The sequence below is a fragment of the Mauremys mutica genome, chromosome 5 (assembly GCF_020497125.1).
Source record: "Mauremys mutica isolate MM-2020 ecotype Southern chromosome 5, ASM2049712v1, whole genome shotgun sequence".
In the NCBI taxonomy this organism is placed as follows: Eukaryota; Metazoa; Chordata; order Testudines; family Geoemydidae; genus Mauremys; species Mauremys mutica.
Genome location: NC_059076.1, coordinates 63,537,932 through 63,554,306, shown reverse-complemented (window position 1 = coordinate 63,554,306; position 16,375 = coordinate 63,537,932). Strand labels below are relative to the sequence as shown.

Genomic DNA, 16,375 nt, shown 5'->3' with positions numbered 1-16,375 from the left:
ATCTAAATTTTGGGTCAAATTAATACCGGCCTTTAAAAATAATCTACAGCAATAGATTATTTAAAATTTTATTCAAGGCCTTAACACTGAAAATAGGTGGAACTTTTTTCTTGGTTAATAAATACAGTTGAAATGTTACATATAGAATATTCTATTTCCTTAGTATGTTAATAGTTTTCCAAGTGCTCCAATGACAGAGTGATTGTGTGTCAGAGTGTTGGCTAGAAGGATCCTTCTAGAAGGATCTAGAAGGATAAGAGGATAATTCATAGTGAAATAATGGATAGAACTCTAGCCTTCTTGCAGAATTTTAGGACAAACTAAGTGCAAACACAAAATACCTTGCCCTCTTGATAATACTTGCTTGGTTTTTAAAAATTTAGAAAATGTTATTACCAATTTTCCAGCTACATTTTATAGTCCAACACTGTAGCCCTTAGACAAGCCAGTCATCCTACTGAAATCATGAGAATAATTTTGTCTGCAACGGTTTGCAAGATTGGGCTCTAAGTGCAAAAAATAAGCAAGAGTGGGGGGAAAAAAATCCAACAAATATAACAATTCAAAAAAATAGATAACTTCATCCTCATGAATTTCAAGGTCTGCTTCTTTATGGAAAATTGATGTTATGCACATTTTTCAAGAGAGCTTGAAACAACAGGTTTAACTTGTTAAATTACTTGTATTATTTTGTTTCTAACAAAAATCAACTTCAATTTTGCCGACATACTTAAGATGGTCCCCCATCTATTTTCCTCTTTAAAAAAATAAAAAATAAAAGATTCCTAAATAAAGAAAAGGTACTACTCCAAGATTATTTCAGCCATTGGCACCATACTGACCACAGCCTCTCTGCACAGGGTTGAGAGAGGGCATGACCCTGTATTCCTGAACAGTATCAACACATCTTTTGAGACTCGACTTTACAATTCTTTATAAAATTAGTGCTTCTTAAAATGGGCAGGTTCACATTATACACAGGAAAATACAAAATTTGGCTCTATTTTAAGTAGGTCATATGACTAAGCATTTTAAATTAAATTGGCGTTTCAGAAGTATAGTAGAGATTGGGGGGGGACACTCCTTTTTAGAGTGTTGCCATCCTCAAATGGCTTGCTGAAATCACTGACACTTACTTTCTTTATTCCTGTGTCAAACAAACATACACACATACATAATCGGACAAATCCTGCGGTCCTTATTTTGTCTTCAGAAAAACATCTCATTGACTAAGGACTTCAGAAATTGGTTCAATTCACTCTTATTTGTAATGTACTTTTCTTGAGTTAAATAGCTTTGATAACCCTTGGCTGTCACCATACAACATTTGTTAACCACAGTTGCTTTGGTTGTACAATGTAGGTCCTCCAAAGGAGTACCTGTGTGGCTTTCTGTCCTGTGTGATACGCTGATGAATATATGGAGTTGCCTTTAGAAGTATGCCAAAGAACATATATGGAAGAATTGCATACATGAGGATATGACATTATAATGACCCTGATTCTAATGACTTTGTTTGGTGTTAATGGATCTGTCATTCTACAGAAAGTCAGCAGTAACTAATGTATCATTACAGTGCAGTTTTTCCAAAGCTGTAGACATTTTAGGTCTCTAGAAAGAGCTTACAACACACTGAGCAGTAGGAGGGGTTGGAGACAAGCACATGAAACAATCCTTCATTAATCTCACAAGGAGTAGGAAATTTGCGTCAATTGGTATAATACTAAAAGTTGAGCTGTGTTAGGTCTGGCAAATAGAGCTGGAAGGATTTTGCATGACTTAACCTTATATCTTTACTAAAAGAGCCTATTTGTTATAGTTACTAAGACTGAAGAATGTTACATGTGCAATACCTACCATGATAATGAGATCTAAAAGACTCCCAGTCTTCACTGTTGGGTTAAATAACGCATAACAATGACACTTTTCAAATTTGGAAGCTCTGAATGGGAGCTACCCTTCACAGGTTAAATAAACCCCTTCAAATAGTTTAGATATTTTCATTTTATTTTATTTGCAAAATTAGTCAACTACTTAAATTTCTGTTCCACAAGCTGCAGTTCACATGTTTAATATTTCATTGTCCTAATGAATTCAGCAAAGGAGGGTTTTGTTTATTAACCCGTACAATAAATTCAATGAGGAACATAAGAAGTGCAAGTCCTATGTAAACAAGGTAAGTTTGGAAATAAACATGAAAAGTCCACTGGAGACTCCTTCAGCATTAAAAAATAATTAAAGTACACATCCCCCACAGAGAGATCGATTAAACCAGTTGTTTGTTAAGGGCCAGGCAGCTCCAGAGCCCACTGTTACTGTAAGTATCGATAGACCTTGAAGCAGTGATTTCCAGAGTCTGCAACTACAACATGGCCATCTGAAGTTAGCGCCAGACCTTGGGGACCATAAAGTGGGTCAGCAGATGTGTTAATGTAGGATAAAAAAGATCCACTTCCATCAAAAACCTTTAAGGAGAGAAAACAGATAAGTAATGTTATCTGTATTAATAGGGATAAAAATAATGGAGCAAATTATGCTCTCAGCTGGACAAGTGTAGATCTGTAATATTTCCACAGATTTCAGGAACTCTGGATTTCTACCAGGAACAAAACTTGACCTCCTATTCTCAAATATAAAAATTCACATTTAAAAATATTTATTTTTACTTATAATAAATTAGAAAGGCTATCTATGGCTGTAGGTGCCTTTGCCAAAAAACAAACATATAATCAAATTAAAAATAAAACCAGCAGCTGTTCCTCATTCCAAAAATAACTATCCCCGATAAATCAAACCACCACTACCCACCTCCCTCCCCTAAAAGTATCAGCCTTCATCACGCTTCTCTCAAATCCTAGTAGATAGGTCCTCAGGGTGCAGCAAAAGCAGGGAATAGATTACAAAGTTGAGGGCCTTTCACAGAGAATTTCCTGCCAGTATCTTTCTTTTTTTATATCAAATGAACTCCAGCTGAAGCATCTCTGCTGATATATATATTTAGTTGCTTATTAGATATTCTTTGGCAAGGGAGAGCATATATGAGAAAGGACTGAGATTCATACTTGAAACAGAGCAGTGCAACTTTCATCACAAATGCAGAATATTTTCTCAATAGGTGAAAAAAAATATATATAACGATAAAAAGCTACTGGAGATTTGTCTCAGTGCCTGAATAGAATATTTTCTTTTTTCTGTTATTTAAGTATGTCCCCTACCGTCAGTTACAGGGGCTATCTATTATTACTACCTGTACAGTACTGAATAAACTCCCTATGGGCAGTAGTTGTATACCATTTCTCATCTGACTTCAAATGATTTGTCTAGTCCAGTGCATTATGGAGTATCTCAGCCCTAGTATTAAAGGGCCAGTATACACCAGTGGTGGCAGAAGCAGAATAGGGTTTTCAGTCTGCTGTTGCAGAAAGTAGGAGCAACCAATCTACTCATCTCCGAGGAGGCAGATTAGGAGGAGCAGGCTCTCAAGTCACTAACTGAAGAGTCAGGATGGAGGAAATGGGTCTGCCAGAAATCCACGAGAAAGCCTAGGCGGAGACAGACTAGAAGGTTACTGTGCCTTTCTCCCAGAAGACAAGTTAAAAATAATATGAGAGGCCCAGGCTATGAGGAGAAAAAGAATCTTAGGGAACATAGGCCAGTCCTATTGGAGGAAAAGGAAGGTCTCTGGCCACTCACATCTTCACTCTGTAGCCCCTTCAAGGCCCCAAAAGCACCATTTCATTCTTTTTGTCCTCCCCATGGAGGCTAGCTGAGGATTTCTACTCCTTCCTTCACTGGCTTCGATCAGGAAGAGAGTAGAATCCCTGCTTCAGCAGATGGCTGAAAGGTTGTCAGCTAGGCCCTGCAGGCAGAACTAGAAGTGCTTCGCGGCAAAAATAAATATCTGGCAGCCCAGTATTTCTTGTGAGATATTAAAAAGTTATTTGACTGCCCAAATAGCACCAATACCTGCACCATTCAGCAATTTCATTGTTCAGTTTTCCTACCCTGAATATTGCAATATGTCTGTGTCCCAGTTCTGAGGTACATAACATACCAAGATTAGTGTGAAATATCAAAGGGATAGGGTTGGTATTCATTCGAGAGAGCCATAAATCTTCAGACTGCTGTCAATAGTGTGGCCTATGTAAAATACACTGGAGTGTTGTGCTGAAGACTCCTATTCTCTAAAGTGGACAAAAGAGCACCATCAGCCTTGTTAGCAGTCATAGCAAAGATTCTAAGGACTGAAAGAGCATGGAGTTTGTCTATCCTACCACTCCTAAAAGTGCTCCTGCAGGTCAGCATTGAGGCATAATAAAACTTGTGTCTGTTTTGTGGGAAACAGAGGGCTTCATTGTCCAGGACTATCAATCCAGTACCTTCCAGAAGCGCTCTAATAACTTTAAAAAATATATATAACATTTTGTCTACCTGTATTCGACTGTTTCCCCAATCTGCTACAATAATATTTCCATTAGAATCTACAGCTACTCCTGTTGGAGCATTAAACTGTCCATTGCCTTCTCCATTAGATCCAAACTTCAACATGAATTCTCCTTCCTGGTTATATACCTATATGAAGTTGGGGAAAAAAAAAAGGCATTAGGTCAAATATTACTTAAACTCTAGCTAACCTGAGCAGTTTTGGTTGTCCAGTTCACTGCCACTGGAATGACCTGAGAACAACTTTGTAAATAAAGTACAAGACTGGGTATTAACCAGCACACAAGAATCTCTATCCCACTTGATAAGCCTGTCTTTTCTGCACTCCCTGATAATTCTGTAGGTAATTATGTTTCTCATTTTATTTTCTGGGGAAGTTTTGCCCTCATTTTGAAGCATTATATTTACCTTACCAAAAGGCATTAGAGTACATGCCATATGGTCAGAGTAATGCTTATATGTATCTGTAATTTTTAAATAGCCAGGTTTTTTTAATTATATCTACATTTCATTGTGTTCAGATGGTTAAATCGTTAACATTTCATTTTTCAGGTTTAGAGGAGAGGGGAAATAGTCAGCCAAGAATGAAGTTATTGTTGTAATCACCGCCAATACCCAAACTTGCCTACACCTTGAGTAACCAGTTTATTAAAAGTAAGTACCCGCCCCCCCCAGAATCAAATATGAGCCAAAACCTTTCTAAAAACCACACATTTTCTGATCTTTAAAGACAGGACCCACCTCCACTCTCTTCTCTCTCCTATATGGAAATACATGCGAGAAAAGAGAGATTTTGCCTTTCTGCCTCGCACCAATCCTGTGATCTGCTGACATATCCCTTCTTCTCACTTTGGGTCTGATCTACTATGAGTGTACAGGAGGAAGGCACATGGATCCTACACTAGGAGCTAGTGAGTGCAAACAAAAGAGCAGTGGGATGAAGCAGGGACATAGCTGGTATGGATGTTTTGCATGGCCTTCAATCAGAGTTGGCTAGCCATGGGGAACAAAGCATGCTGCACCCTCTGTATGGGTAGCACAGTAATTGTTCACATGTGCATACTCTTTCTTTAAATCTATGGCTTCTTCCAACTGCCTGGGTCTCTGGTTGGGACTATAAATTCCCAGCATGATCCCAGACAAACCAGGAGAGTTGCAAACTATGAAAAATCATCCCTCTTCAGTCTCACTCAACCCAAAGGGATGTCTCCTCATCACATCAAGATTAGTGATAGAACCTTTCCAGGTCTCTGTTTCATGGGTGGGGAAATCCCAATAACCTATGTGAGGGAGGAGGAGGAAAACAGACCAGCTAAATGCAGAAAAGAAACAATCCCGTCTGCAAATGAGGTGCTTAGCTAATAAATAAAACTAGTCAGAAAAGATGACAGAGAGGAATGGAAGAAAAAGGTTGGACAAGAGACTTCTCTCATTAGACAGGTGGCAAGAGAAAACATACTGTTGCCGAACACCTGGAGAGGTGGAAGAAGAAAAGAGAAAACAATTCATGGGGGATGGAGATGAATTAGTATGCAAGGTTGGCTCCTGAGATGATTAAAAAAAAAAAGTGAAGGGAGGAAGGGAGGGCGAGAAATCAATTGATGGCAAGAGAAAAAGAGAAAAAAGAGGCAGAGATGTGTTTATTTCTGGTGAAGAATGGGACATCATTGAGAGGAAGTAGTCATGGTCAAATGGGGTGCTATGCAGGAGAGAAGAAAGAAAACAAAGAAATCCATTGGGGGATATGAGGGACAATTATTGTCAAGGGATGATTTTTCACTTAAGCTGTGGGGGGGGCACTAGTGGAGGGTTTTTGGTGAATTTTAGGGATTTGCTCTCTGCTTTTCTCTCACCTTTTAAGAAGAAAACTTAAATATCACCAGAATGCACAGAACTTTCCAATATGTTGACAATTATATACACAAAAAAAGAATAAAAGGGTCAATGTTTTAATTTAGTTTTAATACCATCAAGATAGAACAAACAATATTGTTATGCACTGAATTACATCAGGGCCCAAAGGAACTCTTTAATCTAACAAGGAAGACAGTAATGTGTGCATTTTAAATTCATATTTAATCAATTAGATGCCATATTTCTTACTTCTCTTTTGACTGGCTTTTGTGTCTTGTAAGCTGCCACTAGTTTCTGAAGCTCTCTGCAGTCACCCCTATTACTGCAGTAAGCCCTGCTGGTGAAGATATAATTTATCAAATCAGAGCCCTCCTGCTGCTGAACCATGTAACTAATCTGCTTTTTGGTTCCTGCAGTGCTCTTGCTTTTTCTGTTGTAATCCAAACCACATGAGTTGCTATTGCCTCTCCAATTCCAAAAAACAAAACAAACACCCCACAAACATATGAAAGGTCACAATTCAAAAGCTAGAGGTTTAGTACCAGGTTAAAGATAGTAAATTACAGTACATTTTATTATTCATGTGACAATAATCAGTAACATTTTTGAAGTACAATGTTAAAATTTGTGGCTCTACAATGTGAATATTGCTCAAGACAACTAAATCTTGATATTCAGCAGAACAGGAAGTTAATGGGTGAAATCCCAGCTGCATTAAAAGTCAGTATCAAAACTTCCACTGACTTCACTGGAGTCTGGATTTCACCCAAATATATTTCATTTCATACCTCTGAGAACTTCTTGAAGCATAGCAGCATTCTTTTTGGGTGTGTGGGAGTGGTGGAGTGTGTTTGATTTATGTTTTTTTTGCGGGAGAGAAGAGAAAAAACTAGCATTCCAAATTGGAGAGGAAGCTTGAAGTCCAGAAAAAAAATATATGCAGGTGAGTAATAGCTTCTTCCAAACTCAGTGGCCTCCCACCAGCACACACCATCTCCGATATGCTATCTGAATGGTAACCATCGTTCCTGCCCTATATATTACTAACCTGAGGCAACAGAAATCTAACTTGTCATAGGACTTTTCAACCAGTCATGAACCAGGACTCTTCTTAGGGCTGCAATAGACATCACCAACCCAGTGACCAATCCTGCTCAATGCAGGAATTACTGAGTGAAATTCTATGGCTCGTGTTATGCAGGGGCATAACACAATATGGTCACAAATGGTCCCTCCGGTTTTAAAACCTATGTATCTATGACAAAGGAGATGTACATTTAACATGTGGCCTCCTTTTACTATTCTTTGTTACACTAGTTTTAATCTAGAAATGAGGGAAACATGTATTGAGACTACCTCAAGGAAGGGTGGGGGGAAATCTTTCACAAAATAAACAGAATACAATATATAAGAAATTGTTTGACAGGAGGGCAAAATAACAAACATATTTGATTGATTTTTTTTTTATATATCTGAGTTACAACTTGCATTTAAATGTTATTTCGTTAGGGGGAAAAAAATCAAAATTACCCCAATCCAAGGAATCAACTCTATCTACATGAAATTATTTGTTAAATCTCTGGATTCCCAGTCCTTAATGAAGCCCTTCTTTCTTATCCAACATTGTGAATTAGATCTTGGACCAACAACTTCATTGTATTACAGTAGGGCTTAATTTTTATTTTAGTTTAGGAGGGAAGATGTTAAAAGCTAATATGAACTGCCAGTATAGCAAATGGCATTAATTGACAGTACCTTGACAGAATGGTTATGGAAATCTGTAACAATGATTTCATTGTTGCTGTTTACAGCTGCAAAATGGGGACCTGAAATACAGAAGAGGGAAAATAAATAAAATAAGAAGAAGCAGTAAACTTCAAAAGTAAGGATTTTTACTTAATGGTTTAAGTTATGACAAAAATCCATTGCACTCTTTAAAAAGTTAAGGTTGACTTTTGAGCAATCACTAGTCAAGTGGGAGGGAACAACAATTTAGAATCTTTCCATTTTCCAAGTAAGATAGCATATGCCAATTTAAAAAAAAAAAATGTACTCTGTCCTCCATCCACTTATCTTTTATAGTTATCTATCAGTAATGCCTAATGCCCTCCCAGTTACACACTAATTATTATATGGGGTTATAATCATTAACTAGCACTGGTACTTAAGGACACTAATATTCAGGGATAGAGCAAGGTATAGAATGCAAGGTTTCTGAAATATTCATACACATTTTTAAATGAAATCACTCATATACTTTGTGTTCACTCTTCACAAACATTTGAGTCATCAAGTTTTAGATGAAACACAAAACTGATATCATAAGTAAAGCAAATTCACTTAAATATATGAATAATATCAGAAAAAAATGCATTTTTCACCCAGCTCCATATATCAAACTTGCACATGCAAGTTTTGGTCGAAACCAATTTGTTAAATCTAAAACACACAAATATTTGGGCTAGAAGACCTGAGTGCCATGCTACTTAAATAATTACAACAAGTCATAGAATCATAGAATCTCAGGGTTGGAAGGGACCTCAGGAGGTCATCTAGTCCAACCCCCTGCTCAAAGCAGGACCAAACCCAACTGAATCATCCCAGCCAGGGCTTTGTCAAGCCTGACCTTAAAAACCTCTAAGGAAGGAGATTCCACCACCTCCCTAGGTAACCCATTCCAGTTCTTCACCACCCTACTAGTGAAAAAGTTTTTCCTAATGTCCAACCTAAACCTCCCCCTCTGCAACTTGAGACCATTACTCTTTGTTCTGTCATCACAATACAAAGTTCCAGTTTTGTGAACATATATACAATGCGTAAATTCAAATAAAGACTGAATTCAAGTAACTTGTGATCTGCTATGGATATTCCACCAGCAGAAAGAGAACGTAAATTGATCAAATAAATTGTTAGAGATTACTTGTTCAGCTGTACTCAGGAATTCATACCTACACGTTTTAAAAAGAAAGGAAAACAGCATATCCAGAAAATTTTGGTAACAATTAATATTTAGCAGAGCTAGAGCCAAAACTCCAGTGAATAATATGCAGTTATAAGTGTACCATAAAGCATTATTAGAATAGGGAATCTAATAAAGCCAAAACACATTCAGCTACCTACTCTACTAGAAAGGTAACTTTTGACAAGATTATAACAGTGTACAATTTAAGACAGTATTCCTCCCATTCTGCACACTTATCGAGTTCCAGACTAACACTGGGGACTGTGACGGAGTCTGCTTACCCTGTACTAGCCCAGACAGGGTTAAGCCCATGGTATTAACAGCAGAAGTCCTGCCTCCCTGGCAAAACTGGGCATGCTTCAAGTGCTCTAGTAGTAAAGGAAGGGAGACCAGCTCATTCTGGGTTGGTGGCTGCAGGGGAAGGACCTGCCTGGGAAGCTCTTGCGGAGGGCCAGCCACAGCCTCTGACTGCACCAGGAAAAGAAGCTGTCCATGGCCCGCCCGCACCCCGGCAACTGGAGGAAACCCTGAAGATGACTGGCCCTGCTGAACACAGAGGACCTGACATCTCATGAGAAACTCCAACACAGACTCGGGTAGGAAGTGACCCAGGGAGGGTGACAGAGTGGTAACTCCCACCCGGGGAAACTCAGTGCGTTTTGGTAGGACCCCCCCAATGAGTCAGTGGCAAGCCACTACACCACTGTTAGGGCCCTGGGTTGGGGCCCGGTGGAGTCAGGTGGGCCCAGACCCCCCTACCAGGGCTGCCCCACCCCATAAGGGGCACCCCAACACTTTGTAGACTCTGGCCGCTAGGCCGCACTGCCCTGCACTGAAAGGCTGCTTCACAGACTGACGGATAGGCCATGCGGCCCTGACCCTAGGGGCGTGGACCGTCACACGGACATTATCCAAAGTGACCAAACACCTGCAAAATGATCTAGACAAGTCACTTGGAGTTGCAAAGTTAGGTATGCACAAAAGTGCATGCCTAATTTTCACAATTATATGTGCAAACTGGATAATGGCATGTGCAAATGGCCAATTACACATGTAACTGGCATTTTTCCTAAAGTAGACATTTCCTCTCACGATTGTCCATGCCTAAATTTGCACTTAAAGTCTCTATGCCCATTTTCAAAGTATCAAGAAGGGGAAAAAATTATTTACTCATTTATCTACATAGGATTAGTTAATAGTTGCATGGTTCTTTGATGATTGTAAAGTGCTGTATAAGCGTTAATTATCAGCAGCAGAATGCAGACATTACAAGGCATTCATCAAATGCCTATTATGATCTATCTTCCCTAGGTCATTAGCCTGAAACATAGCCAGGCAAAGGGAGGTAGCTAATAAGAACTGGTTACAATTATTGGCGAAGAACAAATTTTTTAATCTTCCTGACTGATTAAACTAACTGCAGAATAGTATGTTAAAATGTGAACCCAACAAGGGGTAATAGTAATATTTCAGAGCTGTCTTTCAAAGATGGATTTACCTTTTGAAAAAGACTATGACCGAAGTTCCTAGAATGTAGCACCAATTAAGAAAATTAGCACGATGAATTTCTGAACAACTTCCAGGTTTAAGAAAAAAGTCTCAAAGACCCTTCCTTTTCCTGGTGCAGCTGCTGAAAGCTGAAGATCATACTTTGGCTTTTCTTCCCATCCATTTTTAAATGACAAGGAAAAATAATTCAGATCTAGCGTCTTCAACATGCTCAAACATCATGCAAAATGTGAGCAGAAGCAGCAAGAAAAGGGGATTTACATATTACCGTCAAGTGTACCTGCAAACTGCTTGTCCCCATTTCCTCGGCTACCAAACCTAGTTACTATTTTTCCATTTGGCTGGAAGATAAATACACAACATGCTTTGTTGTCCACAACAATGATGTGCCCATTACGATCCACGGAAACACCTTTTGGTCCCATAAGTTTTCCAGATCCAATTTTTGCCTGCAAGAGAAAAGAAGGAAAAATGATTATGTGTATCTCACAAATTCAGAATCTCAGGGTTGGAAGGGACCTCAGGTGGTCATCTAGTCCAACTCCCTGCTCAAAGTAGGACCAATCCCCAGACAGGTTTTTGCCCCAGATCCCTAAATGGCCCCCTCAAGGATTGAACTCAACCCTGGGTTTAGCAGGCAGCCAATGCTCAAACCACTGAGCTATTCCTCCCAACATAAGCAAGTACAATTCAGGGATCTACTGTAATATATAATCTTTTTATAAAGAGTGTGCCAAGTGAAACTTAATCCTCTAAAATTTACCAGACAGTTTAACTGCAGCCAGAAGATTTATTATGAACATTTTCATTACTTTTTTTCATTTTAAGAAGAAAAGTTGCTGGAATATAGGCCCTTTCTAGGATGGAAAGTTATCAGCATTGAAGGCATAAGTAGGCAAACTTAACCTTGCATATACTAAATTCTTTGCACGCTGTGCCGCGTCAGCAAGTGTAGAAGCCAAGCACATATGAAGCCACACACCTGGCTCGATATCAAGTGCAAATATAGTAGAACCACAGAGTTACAGACACCTCGGGAATGGAGATTATCCGTAACACTGAAATGCTCGTAACTCTGAACAAAGCACAGTTTGGGCTCCAGATCGAGCAGCTCATACTCCAGGCCAGGATTCAACAGAAGCTGAGCTCCCTACTCACAGGAGGGTGGCGGTAAAAGCAGCAAGGCCCCTGAGGTGAACACTGCACAGAATGCAGTGCTGCTCTTGCTCTGCTGGCTCCAGCTGCCTTGGGCTGGCAACCCCTGCATCTTGCTGTAAGTGGCTGCCCAGGGGCAGGGGTGGGTACAGACAGTGCAGATGTGCCTACCTTCAAGATGCAATAAAGGCACAGTATAGTACTTGCCTTTTTGGAGGGGGATGGGGGGAGGTCTCTGCTGCTGCCTGATTGGTTACTTCTGGTTTCACATGGTGTCCGGTTGACCGGTCAGTCTGTGACTCTGGTGTTCGTATCTTTGAGGTTCTACTGTATGTTAATTTTATGTTGTTGATGAAACTGGAGTATCTGGGAGGAAAAATTGTGGGCCAGACTGTTGCCAACCCTTGTTCAGATGCAAGGGTGGGAGGAAGGTACAAAGGACCTCTACCTTTTGGGCACCTGCTCCAAGTCCAGTTACCTGAAAGGAGTAGAGAAGGGCAGGGCCAAAACCTGATTCCCAGGCCATCAGAGCTGGCTGGGGATATGGAGTGTGAAGAAGCATGCTGCAGCCTCTTCTAGTGCCTGGTAGCACAGCAAAGGAATTCTGATGGAGCCAAAGCCCAATCTAGCTTCAAATATACTGTACTGGGCCTCTGACACTATACTGCTCACAGCTTAGAAATGTAGGGTTACATTTGAAGTGTGCAAAAGAGACAGGGATTTTGATGGGAAAATTACAAATAAGTCACTGAAACACTGAATTACATACACAATCTGTTCCTGTCATACGTGTAGTGAACAATATTTCAAACACAGTAAATATGTCTTGTGACAAAACAGTTACCAATAGAACTAAAAGCTGCAAGGCAAATAATATTGCGATACTGGAAGGATGCTTCCACTCCTGTGCAGACAATATAGATCAACTCTCACAGGCTGCAGGTGATGAGAAAGTGGCATAGAGTGCTCAAAATAAAAAGAAATAATGTGATCAAGGCACTGGAATAGGGTTAAAGAATATATTTTTATTTTGTGTGTTATAATGGGGAGACTGACAGGAGATAGCAGGTTAGATTCTTTTTTATCCTTCTTCCTCTTCCCCTTCTTCCTCCTGTCCTCTCCTGCTTTCCATGCTGCACTCCACACCAGCCAATGGAAGGGAGCACCTCTGTTCTAACTCTGGTTTGTAGCTGCTTTCTGCACTGATCCTGCCATCTCCAGACTTGGAGAGCTGCAGAAATACTCTAGGCTCCACCTAGATTTCAAAAGGGCTAACTTTACTAAACTAAGGCGACTAGTTAGGGAAGTGGACTGGACTAACATATTTAGGGATCTAAAGGCGGATGACGCCTGGGGTTACTTCAGGTTGAAGTTGCAGGAGATGTCAGAGGCATGTATCCCGAGAAAGGGAAAACGGCTCGTAGGTAGCAGTTTTAGACCGAGCTGGATGAGCAAGCGTCTCAGAGGGGTCATTAAGAAAAAACAGAAAGCGTACCAGGAGTGGAAAATGGGAGGGATCAGCAAAGAAACCTACCTTATTGAGGTCAGAGGGTGTAGGGAAGCAGTGAGAAAGGCAAAGCGACGGGTGGAGATGGACCTAGCGAAGGGGATTAAAACCAATAGCAAAAGGTTTTTTAGCCATATAAATAGGAAGAAAACCAAGAAAGAAGAAGTGGGACTGCTTAAAACTTTGAACGGAGTGGAGATTAGGGATAATCTTGGAATGGCACAATATCTGAACGAATATTTTGCCTCGGTCTTCAATGAGGCTAATGAAGGGCTAAGGAATAGTGATAGAGGGACCGATGGGAATGAGGATATGGGGGTAGACATTACGGTATTGGAGGTGGAAGCCAAACTAGAACAGCTTAACGGAAGTAAATCGGGGGGCCCGGATAATCTTCATCCTAGAATATTAAGGGAATTAGCGAGTGATATTGCTAGCCCGTTAGCGATGATTTTTAATAAATCTCTAAATTCGGGGATTGTACCGTTTAACTGGAGATTAGCTAATGTAGTTCCTATAGTCAAGAAGGGGAAAAAAAGTGACCCGGGTAACTACAGGCCTGTTAGTTTAACATCTGTAGTATGCAAAGTCATGGAAAAAATTTTAAAAGAGAGAGTGGTTACAGAGCAGGAGGCCGATGGCAACTGGGATAGTTTACAGCATGGATTTACGAAAGGTAGATCGTGCCAAACCAACCTGATCTCCTTCTTTGAGAAAGTAACAGATTTTTTAGACAAGGGAAATGCAGTGGATCTAATATATCTGGATTTCAGTAAGGCGTTTGATACAGTACCGCATGAGGAATTACTGGTTAAATTGGAAAAGATGGGGATTGAAATGAAAATCCAGAGGTGGATAAGGAGCTGGTTAAAGGGGAGACTGCAGAGGGTAGTATTGAAGGGGGAACTGTCGGGTTGGAGGGGGGTTACCAGTGGAGTTCCTCAAGGTTCGGTTTTGGGTCCGATTTTATTCAATCTATTTATTGCTGACCTGGGAACCAAGAGTAGGAGTGGGCTGATAAAGTTTGCGGACGACACCAAGTTGGGAGGTATTGCCAATTCGGAAAAGGATCGGGATATCCTCCAGGGAGATTTGGATGACCTTGTAAACTGGAGTATTAGTAACAGGATGAAATTCAATAGTGAGAAGTGTAAGGTTATGCATTTAGGGATGACTAACAAGAATTTTAGTTATAAGCTAGGGACGCACCAGTTGCAAGAAACGGAGGAGGAGAAGGACCTAGGAGTCCTGGTTGATCGTAGGATGACTATAAGCAGGCAATGTGATGTGGCCGTTAAAAAAGCAAATGCGGTCTTGGGATGCATTAGGCGAGGTATTTCTAGCAGGGATAAGGAGGTGCTAGTCCCGTTATATAAGGCGTTGGTGAGACCTCATCTGGAGTATTGTGTGCAGTTTTGGTCTCCCATGTTTAAGAAGGATGAATTCAAACTGGAACGGGTGCAAAGAAGGGCCACTAGAATGATCCGAGGAATGGAAGGCCTGTCGTATGAAAGGAGACTTGAGGAGCTCGGTTTGTTTTCCCTAACCAAAAGAAGGATAAGAGGAGATATGATTGCACTCTTTAAATATATCAGAGGGATAAATACCAGGGAAGGAGAGGAATTATTTCAGCTCAGTGCTAATGTGGACACGAGGACAAACGGATATAAATTGTCAGTCAGGAAATTTAGGCTTGAAATTAGACGAAGGTTTCTAACTATCAGGGGAGTGCAATACTGGAACAGCCTACCGAGGGAAACAGTGGGGGCGAAGGACCTCCATGACTTTAAGATTAAGCTAGATAAGTTTATGGAGGAGATGGTATGATAGGATACCGGGCTTAGTCAATAGGTTAAGTAAGTGCCACACTGGTAAATAGTACAATGGGTCAATGATATGATATTCTTAACCTTTTTCCAGAGGGTATGGCTGGAGAGTCTTGCCCGCATGCTCGGGGTTCAGCTGACCGCCATATTTGGGGTCGGGAAGGAATTTTCCTCCAGGGTAGATTGGCTGTGGCCCTGGAGGTTTTTCGCCTTCCTCCGAAGCATGGGGCAGGGGTCGCTTGCTAAAGGAGTGGGGGGGATCGGCTTATGTGGCCTGCATCTTGCAGGAGGTCAGACTAGATGATCATAATGGTCCCTTCTGATCTTGAATTCTATGATTCTATGATTCTATATGGTTATGGCCACTATAGATGTCCTCTGGGAGCAGAGAGACCCCAGTCAGGAGGACAAACGTGACAGATGTTAATTGCATTGCTTACTTCTGGAAGGTGCCCAGCTACTACAGTAATGAGTACCATATACAAGCCTATACAGAATACAATATAAACTGTAACCATAGAGACATAGTATGGTCCCCCCAAGTCACACGGCAACAGACTCAGAGCTATGGCACAGTGACACAGGATAACATGTTAATCATGTCTTCTTGGCCGCAGGGCCTGCAAACAATAGCCAGGGAACAGCAACCACAGTCAGAACCCCTCCCACCAGCCAGGAAGCAAGTGGCAGAGAGCTGTCAGAGAAGGGCACCCAGCTAGGGGCTAGCAGCCCATCCATACCTCCTTACCAGTTCAGAAAAAGCTACAGTCAGGCCCAGGGGATCCAGCAACCTAATCACAGTGTTTCACCCAGTCCAGGACAAGGAGAAACTAGGCCAGAGCCTCAAGGAGCCATCTGGACATCAACCCAGGGCAATGCCAGGGCCATGCAGGAGCACAGCAACTCCCATGTTTCTAAAGCTTGGTCCATGCTTTCTCCTTGTCAGGAGGAAATTCTGATAATTAGAACATCTGCTATCATTTTTATAAATAAGGCAATGTGTATTAATCAAAGATGCAAATTTGAGCATTGACTCATTTGCATAAAATCAAGATTTTGAACCTTCAACTATTGCTAGTCAAAAAACAATTCTGAAGAAAGATTTTTTTCATCGGAATT

General features: G+C 40.7%; 1 protein-coding gene across 15 annotated transcripts in view; it reads right to left on the bottom strand.

Annotated features, from left to right (window-relative positions):
- Positions 1 to 1,989: 1,989 nt before the first annotated feature.
- The window catches only part of TRIM2 (tripartite motif containing 2), a 109,758-nt gene continuing 95,372 nt past the window's right edge, over positions 1,990 to 16,375 (bottom strand). For 14 of the 15 annotated variants that reach the window (XM_045018362.1, XM_045018354.1, XM_045018353.1 and 11 more), the window contains 4 exons: positions 11,037 to 11,217; positions 8,053 to 8,123; positions 4,432 to 4,572; positions 1,990 to 2,465 (listed from right to left, as the gene is read on the bottom strand). In XM_045018362.1, coding sequence (XP_044874297.1) covers positions 2,313 to 2,465; positions 4,432 to 4,572; positions 8,053 to 8,123; positions 11,037 to 11,217 — 546 coding nt within the window. In that variant the 3' untranslated portion in view covers positions 1,990 to 2,312. The remainder of the gene's footprint in view (positions 2,466 to 4,431; positions 4,573 to 8,052; positions 8,124 to 11,036; positions 11,218 to 16,375) is intronic. The other variant, XM_045018365.1, reaches the window with a different exon arrangement.